The sequence below is a fragment of the Elgaria multicarinata genome, chromosome 12, assembly GCF_023053635.1.
Source record: "Elgaria multicarinata webbii isolate HBS135686 ecotype San Diego chromosome 12, rElgMul1.1.pri, whole genome shotgun sequence".
Lineage (NCBI taxonomy): Eukaryota > Metazoa > Chordata > Lepidosauria > Squamata > Anguidae > Elgaria > Elgaria multicarinata.
The window spans coordinates 6,583,516-6,600,217 of record NC_086182.1 but is presented as its reverse complement, the minus strand read 5'-3'; the positions used below and the strand labels follow the sequence as shown (position 1 = coordinate 6,600,217).

The 16,702-nt window shown below is 48.3% G+C and overlaps 1 protein-coding gene across 1 annotated transcript in view; it reads left to right on the top strand.

Annotated features, from left to right (window-relative positions):
* SEMA4C (semaphorin 4C) overlaps positions 1-16,702 on the top strand; it is a 46,637-nt gene that overhangs the window by 13,526 nt on the left and 16,409 nt on the right. The window contains exons 2-3 of the mRNA XM_063139042.1: positions 12,366-12,514; positions 14,054-14,116. Of these exons, the coding sequence (XP_062995112.1) occupies positions 12,366-12,514; positions 14,054-14,116 (212 nt within the window). The remainder of the gene's footprint in view (positions 1-12,365; positions 12,515-14,053; positions 14,117-16,702) is intronic.

Sequence of the window (16,702 nt, the reverse complement as noted above, 5' to 3'; positions counted from 1 at the left end):
ATCTCATCCTTTGTTTTCCTCTGACCGGCTCCCCCAAGGCTCCCCTTTCCCTGATTGTAATGTTACATTCCCTTATGTCATACTATTCCGTAGGGATGAGGAGTGGAGCGTGGGATAACACTTGGCAGTAGACTCGATCCCCCTGTGGCAAACCTGATCTATTTTAGGGCCAGATGTAACCGGTAGCCTGTGGCTCCTCACCGAGCTTTCTGTGCAGCTGCAGTTGTGCCGTGAACTGTCACATTTGTCTTCTCGTTGCATATTCTGGCATATTCCGGATTTCCTTTAAATTAAAAAACAAGGGCCTAGCTCCTATGGTTCTATGTGAACATCGCGCCCAGCTCCCTCCTGTGACTCCAAATACCCCTCAGTTCACATGTCTCTTTCCCTCTACTGTTTCGCTTTGTGGAATTGGGACCGCGTAGCTAACCAGTCGCGGGTGGTGACGTTTGAAGAAATGGTGAACGCAGTCAAATAACCAGGCAACACTTGTGCAACACTTGCAGAATTTGCCTTCCCTGACGGCAGGATTTTCAACTTTTCATATAGAGCCAGAGTGAGCCTCGGTGCCTCTGCCACGCCTGTTGCTGTGTATATAACAAGTTGCTGCGTGCTCCAAGGTGACCACCTGCACGGCTGCTTCGCATCTTACGTTTTGCAGGTATACTCCTAAGACCGTTTCCGACTGAAAGCATAAAGTGTGAATGCGATTAAGAAGACTTCGCAAATGCATGTATCGTGCATGGAAAATAATTGGGGATTGCGCCTAGTTTCTTACTGAGTTCGCGTATTTTATTTGGCAAAGCACTGTAGACGTGGATGTTTGCGGTGCTGTGCTTGCGTTTTTCTCCCCTACGGTCCCTTTTTACAGAGTCCCTGTACTGGTGGGCTAGCAGACCTTTGAGTTGCACAGGATTCTTTCAGGGCAGGAACACGGGAGGTGTGTGGCAGCCTTGAATCCCCTCCCTCTTGTTTAGTGGGCAGAAGTCGCCCCAAAACCCGGAGGGAGAAGTTAGAGCGAAGTGTAATAGAAGTAGGGGGAGGGGAGTGGGCGAGATCGCCTCCCGCCAGTCTCGTGTGCCGCCGCCGAGGCCCGCCTGCCGTCTCTTCCACTCCCGCTTGCTTTGGGGCACTGGGAAGGTGGAGCCGGGCACCCAGCCCAGCTCTGAATGGTGCACGTCGCTTTAATCCCTTTCCTTCCAGTGGTGCATGTCAGCACATTCTGCTGATTCATGGCAAAGCTGCTGATTATAGGGCTGGGCCCTGTAATTGCCTGGCTCGGGTGTTTAGTTGAATGAGACCAATCCCGCCTGCTCCGCTGCGGAGCCCTTTTGCTGGGAGTTTGAAACAACCCCAGTTGGCAGAATGGCTTTGCTGAGTTCTGTGCCATGTGGCTCACCGGTGGGGGCATCAGGGGTGGTTGTTTTTCCCTTACGGGCCAGTGGTGGCCGGGCCAGACCCTTTGCAACACCCTCTCCGGTCAGGAATCCCCAATACCCAGAGATTTGCCAGTAGATTCTCATCTGCCTTCAGCCCACCCAGGCTGTAGAGGAGCCTTGGATCTGCGTTAGCACACGCTGGCTCAGTTCGGGCAACGCAATAACCACCGGTGGTTTTAGTAGTCAACTGTCAGTTGACTGGTCCAGGGTTGGTATTTGTGTCACCTGTTGGGCAAAAACCACCGGACGGGTAACTTTTTCCTCAAAACAACCACTGGAGAAACGCAACCGGCTGCAGAGTTGACTTCTTGCACAATTGTTGGTTTTCATGTTGTCGAACTGAGCCAGTGGAGGTTTTTGCAGGGTTGACTTTTTGCCTGGCTATAGAGTTCCCAGGCAAGAGTGGCCAAAACCGAGTCGGCCGCTCTGGTACAGCTGGCACAACTCGCAGAGGCTGCTGGGTTAGAGAACCGAGGGTGGGAGGGGAAAGGGGCGTGGGCTGGGTCAGTCAATGCCGGGTTAACTGTTAGTCCGCTCTGCGCCAGCCCCACCCACCCACAGTTGTGCAGGAACATGTTGTGCGGGGAGTACCCGCAGAAAAACCAACTGTGAGTTGACTACTCCACCCACCATTGACTAATGTATTGTCTGAATGCATCCATTCCGTTCACAGGGGCTCAGCTGAGCAGGTCCATGACCAGCATTCCCTGTGAACTGGCTGTGTGCCTGGGACCATCCCCCAGAATCCTTTGCAACGTGCCCCTCCCACCTGATGACCAACATCAGAACTGACTTGCTGAATCAGGCCACAGATCCATCCAGCCCAGTAATCTGTTTCCAGTGATGTCTAACCTATGCCTCCAGGGCTCTCACGAGTAGCAGGACTTGAAAGCAACTGTTCATCGCCTCTTCTATTGTGAGGTGTACTCGCTCTCTGCCTGGAGGTTCTGATCAGTTATCGTGGCTATTAGGCACTGATTAGTAAAAGAATTAATAATTTCTTCAATGTAAGAAGAACATTTTTTTCTCTTGAGCATGTGCAGAGTGCTGTGCAGCAATACCGGAGCTGTGTGGGAAGGAACCACACAATGGCAAGCAAATGCCATTCTACTTCGCTAAATGTGACAACCGGCCTCGGTAGTTTTAGGCCAGCCCGTTTCTCTGGGTCTCAGTCCCCCAACTGCCCTAGGAGGATATGGACGCTGACGCACCCTGCAAGTCTGTAGTAAGGATTAGAACAAGGCAATGTACGTGGAGCTCCTTAAACACCCAGAGATAGTATATTAATGTTAGCGATACAGACAGAAGGCGCTTGCCCCTGAATAACCTACGGTATAAATATAGATTACTGTGTTGTAGTAAGTATTTATCATAAACGCTATCCAATTCCGCCGTGCTTTTTAAGCCATTTGTGCAACCAGGTATTTGGGCTGTGTTCTGCCTGGCCTTGAAGATAACTCCATTCTCTGGCAAGACACTTTGAGGATCTTGTCCGTGTATATTTTGGCAGCCCTTGTATGTCTTGTCAATTTGGGGCGGCGGCGGCAGGTGGGGTGGGGGTTAGTTTTCCTGTAATTGAATCTGAGCTGAGCGGTAGCTGGAGCGAGGCCCAGGCAAGCGGACGCAAGGCCTGTCTCTTAGGGCCCTCGGGCTGAATAAATCTGGTGTGTTTACAGCTTAGTTCTGAGTCGACGGGTAGCCAGAAGGTGCTAAGCGCACCTGCATGGCGAAGAGGAAGAGGCAACAAGCCGCACAGGGGCGATTATTTATGCCCCGTATGCAGCATGTTAATGTCCCTGCCTGCACTCTCTGTCCCCGATAGTTTGAGGAAAATGTAATATTTCTCATCTTAGAAATTAAAACTATTGACTCTTTTGGTGGGTGTCTTACCAGTCACCTAGATGTGAATGAATGAATGAATACCTTTATTGAATAAGTCTTCTGACCATTTCAAAAAATCACATATCATTAAAAACAAACAGACATTACTTAAAATTTATGATTTAAAATTTAAAAACAATAGATGTGTGAAGGCTTGTACCCTATTTCTTCAATTCTAAGACGCACTTTCCCCCCAATATAAACTTCTCTAAAAACGGGGTGCGTCTTAGAATCGCGGGTATGTCTTAGGTTTTTTTTTTCCTGTTGGTGGTACTGAAATTAGGGTGCGTCTTACAATCGATGGCATCTTACAATCGAAGAAATACAGTAGTTATGCACTCCTAAGGCAAGTACGTTCTACCACTGTTCATGAACTCTCTCTCTGTCTCTCTTTTTATTATTACATTCTGAGATGGCCTGACTGAAGCTGTGACACGGCCCCTGTCCTCAGGAGTTGTGTAGCACTGCTGCCGGTGTCCCCTTTTGGTCAATGACTTCTCTGTTCTTAGACCAGGTCTTAGTCCCTGCTGATCTGTACCCGGGATTCGCTTGATGCCGCCTCACCCGGGCTTGTAACAAGGGCAGGGCGACAGAAGCAACGGCCACGGGCACAGTTAGGGCGTAGGAGATCAAATAAAAGATTGGACAGTTCTCAAAGTACTGTCAAATTCTGTTGCGTTGTTCTCTTCAGGATGGCTTAATTAAGCCTGCTTTATTGAGGGTAGATGGAAAGCGAGATATCGCCTCGCTCCGAGGCTCTAGAGGGCAGTGGGGCAGTCAGAGTGGCACCGTTGAAGCTTCTTGTTGAACCAGGGCCTGCTTATTGCACATTCGGTCACCCCACGGACATCGGGCCACCAGCCTCCTCTGAGTCAGGCGTTACGGCAGGAGTTTCCTTTAAAGATCCTCAGCCATAGGGTGGCCATGTGTCAACTTTTAGAGAGGACAATCCTCTGTTTGAAGGATTATGCAATTTAAGTCGGGTCTAAAGATAACCCGAAAAAGAGAGAGCAGCAGGGGCCTCAGAAGTTGCCCATACTTGAAAGGTTGTCACACGGAGGAGGGCCAGGATCTCTTCTCGATTATCCCAGAGTGCAGGACACGGAATAACGGGCTCAAGTTATCGGGAGCCAAAGTCCGGCTGGGCATCAGGAAAGACGTCCTGACAGTTAGAGCAGAATGACAATGGAACCAATGACCTAGAGAGGTTGTGGGCTCTCCCACACTGGAGGCCTTCAAGAGGCAGCTGGACAACCATCTGTCAGGGATGCTTTGAGGTGGATTCCTGCATTGAGCAGGGGGTTGGACTCCATGGCCTTATAGGCCCCTTCCAACTCTACTGTTTTATGATTCTATGATCCCCTCTGAGTTGAGATGTATTGTATCTCTTTTCAAATTATAGCAGTTCTTTCTAAATTTGTGCCCAAATGTAAAAATGAGCTCATGCAAATTTTATGCCAATCCATGTCTTCAGTGCTTCATTTCCTCCGCTTTGGCCAGGCGTTAAGTGGCCACCCTGCATATTTAACTTGCCCCAAGTGGCAATTCTTGTGGGTGAGGAGAAATAAGAACAGGAATTGGCTTTAGATGTAGAAATGACAAATCATAGGACTGGGTGTCTCCATATCGTGTGGGTGAGCTCTGCTCTCTTGCACTCTCTTTCCTTGAACCATCTCCCAAGAAGAGTTATGACTTGGGCTTCCAGAACCTTCCGGTGGCTCCTCGATGTCAGTTCCCAGAGAGTTGGGGAGGCTTCTTTTCTTTGGCTGCCACTCCCCTGTCCACCCCCCCCCTGAATTTCCTGGCGAGGGAAAAGGGACTGATTGAAGCCAGACTTTTGGGGGGCCTTTGATCAGGCTCATTTGTGGCAGCTTCTGCTCAGCTCCAGGGCCTAATCGATCCCAGATGCCTGACCTCTGCAGTCTTTGGGTGCTGGGCGACTTTCAGATGCTGGATTTGGAAGCCGCAGGGCCTCCAAATGTACAGGTAGGTTGCGGAGGAGACTCGTTCGGGACAGGTAGTAGCAGCTACTGCTGAGACAGAGGTGCTGAGATGGGATTGTCTGGTTTGGAAGGGGCCAGTTTTGGATCCAGCAGCCGGCCAGGGGGAATGCACGTTCTGCAAAATGCTCTGAGGCAACCCGGTCAGATGGAGGGGTGACTGTGGCTCCCCCAAATCCCACCCACAAGAGGCCGTGGGGCACCCACCACCCAAGACTTTGCCCCAAGGGCTTGCTTGTCTTGCTCTGGCAGAACGCCTCTTCTACCAAGTAAACGCCATTTCCCCGCATTTTGACAGCTAGGTGTAAAATGACCCCCTCTCTGGCCACCCGTATTTCTTGACCTATGTGCCAAATTCCAGCTTTCTGGGTGGATTGGAAATATCTTAGACATAAGGTGGGGGAAATAATCCCCTCCCCATATTTGCGCGCCTCTGTGTGTGTGTGTGTAAACGTTTAGCTTCCTAACCAGCCTAATTGTTTTGGGGTACACTTCTTAATGCTTGGTTCTGAAGGAGAGGTGTGCAAATGTCCCATTTCCAACAGCAGCAACATTTGAAAGAGTATAAGCACCGCTTATGAATGGACTTTGGGTATGTGGTCTGTCTTTACTGAAGATTATGTGTAACTTACTCCTTTCTTTCTTTCTTTCTTTCTTTCTTTCTTTCTTTCTTTCTTTCTTTCTTTCTTTTATTTTTAGACAGTTGTAATATTTGAAACTGAGGCCTTTAAAGTCTGTAGTTACTCTTGTGTTTGTTTGGTTTCGTTTGTTGAAACTTAGAATACAATATTGTTAGCTTGATTAATGGTTTAGTTTGTTTTTAGCTGTGTATATTTACTGTTTTATATGGTTGGTATTATTTTATTTGTACGCCACCCTGAGATCCTAGTGATATAGGGCGGGAGACAAATGTTTTAATAAATAACTAAATTTATTTATTTATTTATTTAATTACATTTATATACCGCCCCACAGCCGAAGCTCTCTGGGCGGTTTACAACATTTTAAAATAGTAAACATTAAAAGTATACAATTTAAACACACACACACACACACACACACACATAAAAACAGTGTAAAAACAACAGTATCCATTTAAAAACAACAATTGTGGGGTCCATTAAAAACACTTAAATAACTATTCTATATGTAATTCTGGTAACCGAGCATCTGGAGAGCACCAGGTTGGGGAACGCTACTTTAGTGGGTGTGCAGAGAAGCCAGAACATTTTCTGCCTCTCTCTTCGGCCTTCCCGGCTCTGTCTGTGCAGTGACACGTTGTAGGAACGGAGAGGCAGGTGGCATTTGTGGCTGGTGGCTGGGTTCCCCTCCCCTCCCCTCTTCCTCCTCACCCCAGCAATGCCTGGATATCATTGTGCAGGTCCCTTGCCCCAGCGCTATCTGCTCCCCTGAGGGATATGCTCTGCGCCACACAGAGGGTGTCTCTTTGGTGAACAAAGCGGCGCACTCAAACTCTGAGCCGGCCGGGGAAAAGGTTCTCTATTGCACAGGCTGGGTGCTCTGTCTCCGGTTACATGCTGAGCATCTCAAACAATGGTCCCTTGATCAAGGCTGGCTGGCAGGCCCAGGGCTGCGTAGGCCTCAACCTAGTGTGTTTTCCATGGTTTCCAGCTGTGTGTGTGTGTGTGTGTGTGTGTGTGTGTGTGTGTGTATGTGTGTATGTGTGTGTAGCGGGTAATGTGCTTCTTTGCAGACCTACAAGCTGAGAGCTCTTTCAGCAAAGTTACTGGCTTATCCGGCAGCTGCTGCTCCCTGGCACAGGACAGGTCCTGTAGACCTGTGTGTGAACCTCAGGTTTGTGGGATCTATTCCCACCCACCCTAATGTCCGCAAACCAGAGCCAGGCACATAATAGTAGCTCAAGGCGGCAGACATAGGATTTCTGAGCACAGACTCACAAGCTTGTTTTCAGTAGTGGAATTGGACGTTGCACACACGAATCTGCTTCTAGTTTCCACTGAGCTTTCTTGGTTTCAGCAGCCTAATTTAAGAGCAGGGGTGTGTGTGTGTGTGTGTGTGTGTGTGTGTGTGTGTGTGTGTGCATTTTTGCTGTCTTCTTTGTTAAACTATTGGGAGCAGGAAATGCCAATATATTGCAAATCACCTAGAAAACTACAAGTAAATCCCAGTCTACTTTCTGTCTGACCCTCCCCTAGATCAAGGGCAGGCAGAAGGTAATCTCCAGTTGCTTTGGACTTCAACTCCCAGAAGCCCTCGCCAGCATGGCCAATGGTCAGGAATGCTGGGAGTTGAAGTCAACATCTGAAAATCTACTTTCTGCCCACCCCTGTCCTAGTTCATGTTTCAGAATCCCCTGCAGAATATGTGGCCTTCCCATCTGATCAACAATACTCCCAACATAAAAATTGTCCTGCTGGATCAGACCGTAGATTTATCTAGCCCAGTATGTACATTGATGGTGCTAAATAAATAAATAAATAAATAATAATAATAATAAAAATAATAATATTCTGTTTCCAGCAATAGCCAGCCAGATGCCCCCAGGAGCCCAGAAACAGTGCATGAATTCAACAGCCCCCCCAAGCCCCAAACCCAGTGCACTGCCTCTGAGCTTGGAAGTTTTACTTGGCTATCACGACTAATAGACTAGTCCAGTTTTCCCCAACCTGGCGCCCTTCTGGTGTGTTGGACTACAACTCCCAGCATGATGGCTGGGGATAATTGGAGTTGTAGCTCAACACATCAGAGAAAGCTAGACTAGCTACTGATATGAATTCAACCATCTTTTAAAGTCATTGGATAATGGCCGCTGAATTATGACGGCCCTGCCATGCTGCTGTCAACTCTCCTAAAGCTACGGCCAGGTCTGCCAGCTCTTCCTGGAAATTTGGGGTGGGAAATCGCGTAAGCTAATCCTGCTTGTCTTTGATTGGTGGAAAAAAAGAGGTCTGTAAATAAATTCCTGTTCTGCCCCCAAACTCCCTGCCTCCCTTTCTTTTTCAGATTTCCAGCTTATCAGTCTCTGTGTTGAACTCTGTCTGGTATCATCTAGGGCTCTAACAAGAGGCTGCTACATCCTGCTTTGCCATGAAAACAGCTGTTTCCCCACCCCCCACCCCTGGCTCCATCGCTTCCGGGGGCTTATAGAGAGACTAATTTGCTAATCACTGTGCAGAGGAAGGGAAGCAGTTTGGGATTAACCTTCCCAGTGCTAGTATAGCACAGCGGCAACCCTGGAGCATCATGGGAGGCGATGGTGCTAGAGGGGGGCGGGGGTTCATGGGGCACCATTGTGCTGCTGTCTTTCTCAGCACCTTCTGTCCTGGCCTTCCTGTCACCTGAAGGCTAAAGCCCAGATCCAGCAGGCCCTGCATCTGGGCGAAAGAATACCCCGAGACCTTAATCCCCTAATGCAGACCTGTGATTTCCTTCCCCTCTGATGGCTTAAAAAGCATTTGACCTAGTAGCCACTCTGCTCCTGAGAGTCTGTTGCAAATTACAGCCAAGGCCAGAGGGGGCAGGAGATCTTTCCAGCCCATTAAGCAATCCTGCTATGCCGTGCCGAGTGTTTAATTCCTCGGAATCCATCACATGTGAGTGGCCCCCATGTTGCTTGTGTTACAGAAACAGCATCATCTGAAACCATGGTTTTCTGAAAGTGAGTTTGCAGGCCGTCGTTTTAAGGGAGCCCGAGTTAGGTTAACGTTGGGCGATTTCGCATACTGCAGTAAGTGTTGTGATTCCAAGCCCTCCTGCCAAGATGTGCGACAATAAAGAGGTCTGCTATGCAATCTACAAAGCATTATTCAGTAAATAGACACATCTTCACACCCAAAAGGAGTGTGAATGCTAGGAGCTATACTCTAAGCTTAATTAGCCTAGCAAAGCAAGGCAGCTGCCTATCAACTAAGTGGACAATCCTGTGCACAACAGGATTTTACTGAACACCTTGGGGGTGGTCTTAAAGTGGTAACCTTTGCCAAATGGCTAACCTAGCAGATCGCCTCCTCTCAATTCCGCCTGCTTGACACTGTGGCAGACTCTGGGATCAGTCAATTCTGATGTTCCCTCCCCCTCCAACAAAGTCTGAGTTCCCAGGGATGATTTCTCATAAGCTCCTGTGAAGATTCCTCCTTGACTCCTGGAGAGTCTTGGAGAATTTCCTCCCGCACTTCCTGTCTTGGTTCCTCCTCCTCCTCTTCCTCCTCCTCCTCTTCAAGTCTGATTTGGGGTACACAACAGGAGGACCAGACCTGATCCTGACAATAAGCTACTCTGAGACTAAGGCCGTAGCTAGACCTAAGGTTTATCCCAGGATCATCCCGGGTTTGTCCCTGCCTGAGCGCTGGATGCCCTGTGTGGCACTTAGATGAACAACAGGTTTGACCCCAGGACAATCCTGGGATAAACCTTAGGTCTAGCTATGACCAAAGTTGGTTGTTCGCTCGCTATCCCATGTTACTCCTGCCAGACAACAAGGGGCTTCTGTGACTGCTGCCCACTCCCAGCACGTGTCCTGTGGGCTTTTACAGCACAACCTCAGCATTTGCGCTCATCAGCAGAGTTGAGGTTTTGGTAGTAGTTCACTGTGCTAAACCCCAGTACTTTCTACACTGTTGCCAGGCTTCTCTCTCACTGTTTTAAACAATCCATGCTGAAGCAACTCTGCCAGGTTTAGATGTCATGATAAGCCATCTCGAGAACAAGCTACCCAAAACAAACCTGCTATAAGCCATGTGTTCTCAGGATGGCTTGTTTATGGAAAGCCACCACGACAGAAAAGCTGCCGGGTTCAGACGTCATGCTAAGCCACCCTGCAACCATCCATGGTGACAATGTTGGTGGTGTCAATGAGAAGAGAAGGAGAATCAAGCATGTTTTTTCCTGAGATGATCGTGGTTTGCCAATGCCAGTTGTGCATCCAGCCTTAGTTGCATAACCCTGTTTTCTTTCAAACATTTTCTTTCAAAGCTCAAAAAGTGGAAAACTACGAAAAACACATATCGAGAAGACGGAGGCATTTACGAAATAATAGCCAGAATAGTTTACAGCACTTAGAAATAAAAGAAAAGCCCATTGCTTATACAGAAGTATGACAGTCAACATTATCTCGAGGGATAGATAGATGATTTCTTACAGAAGACACCACAGGAGCCCATATTTCATTCTCATAGCATTGATGTTTACAGTACAGGCTGCTTCATGGCCCTGGATGTAATGAAAAGCTGTTCATCATTTCAACTGCTGCACATGTCTGGCCTCTCCTGTACTCTCATGCCTGGTTTGTATGTAATGACACCCCAGGGGTTTTGGAGGCCACATGGGAGCAAGCGACGTGCCTTCATGAGAACCTGGAACTCTGGGTTGTTGAAGGACAAAGACCCCGGAGTTTGTACCCATGGTTTGTTGTTGGGTTAAAACCAGTTATTTGTCCATCAACAACCCATAATTCCGAGTTCGCACGTCGCATCAAGCAACCCAGGAATGGGACGTTGAAGAAAGCAAATGCAAAGAGGAAGTGTGCTCACTCACTCCAACACAACTCCACGATTTACGAATTAAGTAACCCATGAATCCGCATTCCATGCAAACCAGGTCACTGTTTTCATTCTAAACAATTTCTTTATATATTTCTATTGTATCCCCTCTCCGTCAGTTTTTAAAACTGGGATGGTTTTGGTATCTGTATAAAAAGGATTCTGATGTGGCCATGTGGACCTCTTCTTGTGACATTACAAGCTCCTATGTAACATTGTTGCACAGAGAGAATTCATGTTTCCTCCTGTCTTGTGCCAGCTTGGTATTTTTGAAATGGAGAATGCCTTACAAAGTTTAATTTTAGAGTTCCTGATTTCAAGAGCACAATTTATTCTGGGTTTATTTGGAAGCCACTGGCTTGAATGTACATTTACAAACTAAATGCAGTTCCGTCCAAATAGAAATTGGAGATGGTTGAGTAGGGTTTGTAGGCCTGAGAAAGCTTTGTTCTATATACTTTTTTTTTATTTTTATTTTTTTAGCAGTGTCTGGTTTTAATCCTCCTTTGAGAATTGCAGTAAATAAATAAATAAATAACCATTAGACTAAAAGAGAAGCTGGAAAGTCCTTTGCCCACCCCAAACCAATGGTAGCTTTCTTGGTAGAAACATTACATTGTAAAACACCGTATTCGCACTTGCCTTCTGCAGCAAACGCACAGAATGGAAATGGGCAGGACTGTTCTCACTGCCGGGGAAAATTGCTATTCAGGGATTGCTGCTATTATTTTATTTTTCTTTCCCTCTGGAGATGTATGCTGGGGTGCCGGTGCGTTTCAGCGCACAACTTCTACGGGCGGGGGTGCGGAAATAAGAGAGGCAAGGCAAGGTAGGGGGTTGTACTTCTCAAAATAGCATGGCCATGGAGGGTAGTGATCCGTGGTGTGCCTGGAAGCGATGTCAACCATGCGCTAACCAGTAAGGGCCCACGATCTTTGCGCATGTACCGCCCCTGCAGGAAAACACATACATGGGGGATAGATGCGCTTCAAACATGAAATAAGTGTTTATTATTAATTGATTTATAATGCAATATCCCTGATTTTAATTGTGTAATCAAATTCCAAAAGTGACTAACAATGAGCATCAAATCTATCTATGCAAAAGTTATCGGCAGGTAAAAGAAGCTCACCAAAGTCTTAGCCGCCGGATCCCTAAAACAAAGAAGGCACCAAGCAGGCCTTCCTGGGGTGGGGGTAATTTTAATGAGTAGGGCACCACCACCAAAAAGGTCCTATCTTTCTTTCTTTTTTTGCCGTTTGCCTTGTCTCTGATGGCAGGGGCACCCAGAGAATGACATTTGATGCATATCTGGTGAGTTGCGATCAACAGCAGAGCCATGTGCAGGTTCTCCTCCAAAAGAACACAACCAATCCCATTATCTGCTCTATGTGATTCAGTGGTGCTAAGCCTGGGAGATAAGAGGTCTTTGGCTATTGGGCGATATAGAAATGTACTAAATGTGTGTGTGGGGGCGTGGTTTCTCCCGGTTCTTCCTCTTAACTTTGCCTGCCCTTCCTTTGCAGAACTGAAAGGAGTGACAAAGCGTTTCTCCAGGGCGGGAGTGTCCAACTACACAACGCTGACGTTGGCCGACGCCAAAGGGCTGCTCTACGTGGGCGCTCGAGAAGCCATCTTCGCCCTCAGCACCAGCAGCATGGAGCTGGAGGAAGCGGTGAGTTGTGGGGGTAGGATTGGTGGTGGAGCACCGTTGCGTTCTGGCCAGGAAGGCGAATGGCGCTCTCTCCTGCCGTTGGTTCCAGTTCCTGCTACACAGAGGTGAGCTACCTCTAGGTGTGGAGCCTCTGTTTAGCCATCATGGCTACGAGCCCATCTGTCAGGGATGCTTTGAGGTGGATTCCTGCATTGAGCAGGGAGTTGGACTCGATGGCCTTAGAGGCCCCTTCCAACTCTTCTGTTCTATGATTCTATGAAGAAGGGAGAGCAGCAGAGGCCTTGATGTTGTCCATCAACACTTAGGCCTTTGCTAGACCTACCGGGTAATCTGTGCGGGAGGAGGGGCAGCTACAATCCACACGTAGTACAGCTGTCACTCCAATCCACACATCAGATGCAACGGGCTAAAGGAAAGCCCCATCGCATCCGCCATTTTTTTTCAATAAAAGGGCCGGGTGCGCACGAACGCTTGTGTGCTTAGGTAAGGTGTTTTTTTTTTTAAAAAAAAATGTTCTCCGCGATCTCCCCCCCTGCCCCAATCTCCCCCCTTGCCCCGATCTCCCCACCCTGCCCTGATAGCCGCCGCTTTTCCCAGCTACTCGCAAGTAATTGCGGTAGCCGGGAAAAGCGGCGGAACGGGCTACATGCTCACGGTCTTGGGCTTTCCAAAAGTGGTGCCCGTTATCCCGGGGCCAGGGAGGGTTGACCCCTGCCTGAGCCCGGGATCCCCTGTGCATCATCTGGATGCACATCAGCCCAGGCTAACCCGTGGTCTAGCAAAGGCCATAGTCCCTGGAAAGCAGATAGTATTTAGCACCTGGACCTCATGCATCTCACCTGATCAAAGTCTTCCCTAATATCATGAGACGTTGAGATGTTCTGTGTTACTGTTTAAATCTCAGAAATTCTTTCCAAACTTGCACCTCTCGCTATAAATGATGCAAACTTTATGCCAACCTGGGTCTTCTTTTGTCTCTTTTTGGCAATATACAAGTGGCCGCTCTGGCATCCCTAACTATGGTGTTGCAAAGCGAGAGACGCAGACGTGACTTATGGGGCGTAATCCAGGGAGAGGTTTCTCTTGCTCAAGCCCTCTTGAAATGAACAGGAGCTCTGCAAGTGCTCTGCCATCTATTCATACGTGGCCAAGAAGGAGCCACTTGGTGTTTTTGAACACAAGCACTAACATTATCTTCAGCCGGGCCTGAGTGGGATGGAAGTCGGGGGACAGATGGGTAGTCTGAACTCCTTTTGAGAAAGGAGAAAGGGAGCATTGTGCGCGGCTGCTTGGATCCATGAACTGGGTTTTCAGCGTTCGTTGTGGCTTTTTGCCTCGGCTTTTTAATCTTGTGCTTCTGTGAGCCCTGAACGCGCCTACATTTTATTTTTAAACGTTCTCACAGTTCTGTGTACTATCCCATGACTGTGTGGCTTTCTTATTGTACCATAAACCACCCAGGGCCTTTGTGACAGGGTGGAGTAGGCAGGCAGATGTGATGATCATATGATGATTAAGAATAATAACTGTTCTTTGCAGATCCTTTGGGAAGCCCCAGCAGAGAAGAAAGCAGAGTGTATCCAAAAGGGCAAAAGCAATCAGGTAAGCCCAAGTGATAGATGGAGATTACTCGTGAGTTTTGTTCTTGGTTTTACCTGTGTGTGCGTGTTTTTAACTTTGCTTTTTTACTCATGGTTTTTATTCTTTGAGATGGTCGAAATCTCTCTTTCTCAAAGCCAGTGTCCTGAGCAACCAAGAAACAGGGCCCAGGAAGAGACTGGCCCCGTTCAGAAGACACCTTAAACCACAGCTTTAACCATGGTGGTTAAGCCAAAAAGCCGGGCCGTGTTCAGAAGGCACCTTAAACCATGGCTTTAACCTAAATCCTTATTCACTGTGGTTAAAGTCGTGGTTTAAGGTGTCTTCTCAACGGAGCCACTGTGATGAGAAGTAACAGGGCCTGTTCAGACGACACTTCAGGGACTGTGGTTAGCAAAACTGTGGTTCCCTGTGGTTACAACTAACCACAAGCCGTGCTATCACACACAACACTTTAAACCACGGTTAGAGCCGCTAACCCTGCTGCAGGCGGTCCAACTGTGGTTCGAAAGTGACCAGGGTTTAGCAAAACGCATTGCACACAACACGTTCAACCCTGCTGCTCAAGCAAAAGCCTTAACCAGCAGGGTTTAAGGTTGTCTTCTGAACAGGCCCACAGTCTTGCTTCTTCATTGGTTTGGGCAGGGAACAAGAGATGTGCCATTGCTGTCCCCCAATGCGACCCGATACTTCTAAGGGTGAGTGAGTATTGTTCTATAGAGAGTAGAGATGGGTTAGCTTTACCTTGCTCACTTCAAATTAATGCAGAACTGATCAAGGCCCCCCTCCACTCCCAACATCAGGGGGAACTCAGATAATTTCCCAAGTAAACCTGACCAGTTATATTAGAGGCAGCTCCCTAGGCAAAACAACAGAGGGGAAAATGCCATTGCTTTGAAGTGCTTCCCCCAAGAAAAGTTGCATGGTCCAAAAGTCCCCCCCCCCTCCCAAGGAGGGATTCTTTTATCCCAGGTTGTGGGCTACCACCACCACTTATTTTCTTAGGGGCAGCTCTTCAGAATGTCTCTGTTGCTTTGCTCACGCACGCTTGAAGCCTTTCTTCAAACTCTGGGAGTTTTACTGGGATAAAGTGCCCCATGTTGCAGATGGGGAGATTGAGATTGAGAGAGAGGGAGAGAGGAGAGAGAGAGATTTTCCTAAGTGAGTTGATGGCAGAGGTGAGATTTGAACTTCCTGGTTCAAAGCTCCATTGTCTAAGAGCTCCATCACACCCGCGATTTATCGCACACTCGCCGTTCCTGGTATGTGGATTTGCAGCGCGGGACTCGCATGACGTCGTCCCTGTCCTGCACTCATCTCGCCCCTTCCCCTCCTTGTTGCATTTTATTTTGGTGCGGGGAAAGTCTGGATTATTTCCCCCTCTTGTTTTTCCTTTGTTGGGGGGGTGCTGCTAATGGAGTCTTGATGAGGAAAGGGGAGGGCAGGGCAGTTCTCCTCCTCCTCCAGCACAGTCAGTGTAGGATCTTGTTAGTAGGTTGAATGGACTTTTTAGTGCTCCAACCACCACCACCCTCTCATTGCCCACAGAAACAGAGCCCAGATGAAACCTTTAATTGCTAGATAACAAAGCCAGAGCGATGGGTGGGGGCGGGGGAGAGCTCATGCCATTCAGAGTACCACAGCCAATAAACAGGAGGAGGAAGGAGAAGGGGCGGAGGGAGCCCTTGAGGCGCTCATGAAACAGAGGTAAAAAACGGGGAGACAAACCAGAGGGAAAAAAGTGTGAAAGACCCCTTACCCGTTATGCTACTCTGGCTCAGGAACAGCAGATCCTTCAATCCCTCTTCCTCTGACCACGCAGGCACGTTGCAGAAGGGCAATGAGCGAGAGCGCCCCTGGCATTCACGCGGCTTGTGCCTGCCGGATGCCTCCCCCCGTTTCATTGCGTTGCTCCATTCTGCCCATGGGAACGCTGCTCAGCTCTGGTCACTAGAGTTCCTGGCCTCTTCCTGCCAAGCTGGCGTGCCAATGGCTGGCGTGCCAATGGCTGTGTCTAAGTTCCCCTCTGCTCTGTTTGCATTCCATCTTCCCTGCAAATGTTGCTGACAGACATGCACGGCCACTGAACTGGGTCTTGGAAACGGGCATAGAGGCAGGCTGACGGGGCCCCTGGAGTTTCCAAGGGGCGGGTTGAGTTTCAAGGGCTTTCTTTTTCACTGACGCTCCCTTCTTCAGTTGTGGGGCAGTGAGGGGGCAGGACCTCTTCTTAGTAGTCGATGTCTAAACAGATTTTGCAAGAGCCTCAACATTTCCTCGATTCACAGATTTTAAAATGCATTGATCGATAGTTAAGGCTGCCCCCAATTTGCGAGGCAGCTGATTCGTAAACACAACTTTTCATACTGTGCTTTGTCAATTACTGGCAAATCACACTCTTAGGAGAGGCATCACTTGGTTCTACGCGTGTGAGAGAAGCAGGAATGCCTCTTCTAAGCTTATACCTGCTGCAATGCATACATGCTTCATCTTAATTAAAAAAAAACAAAAGCAAATAAACAAACAAAGAATCCTCTAAACTGTTCCTGGTTGGGGAGTTGCAAAGCGGGAGCAAACAGGAGTGGGAGTTCT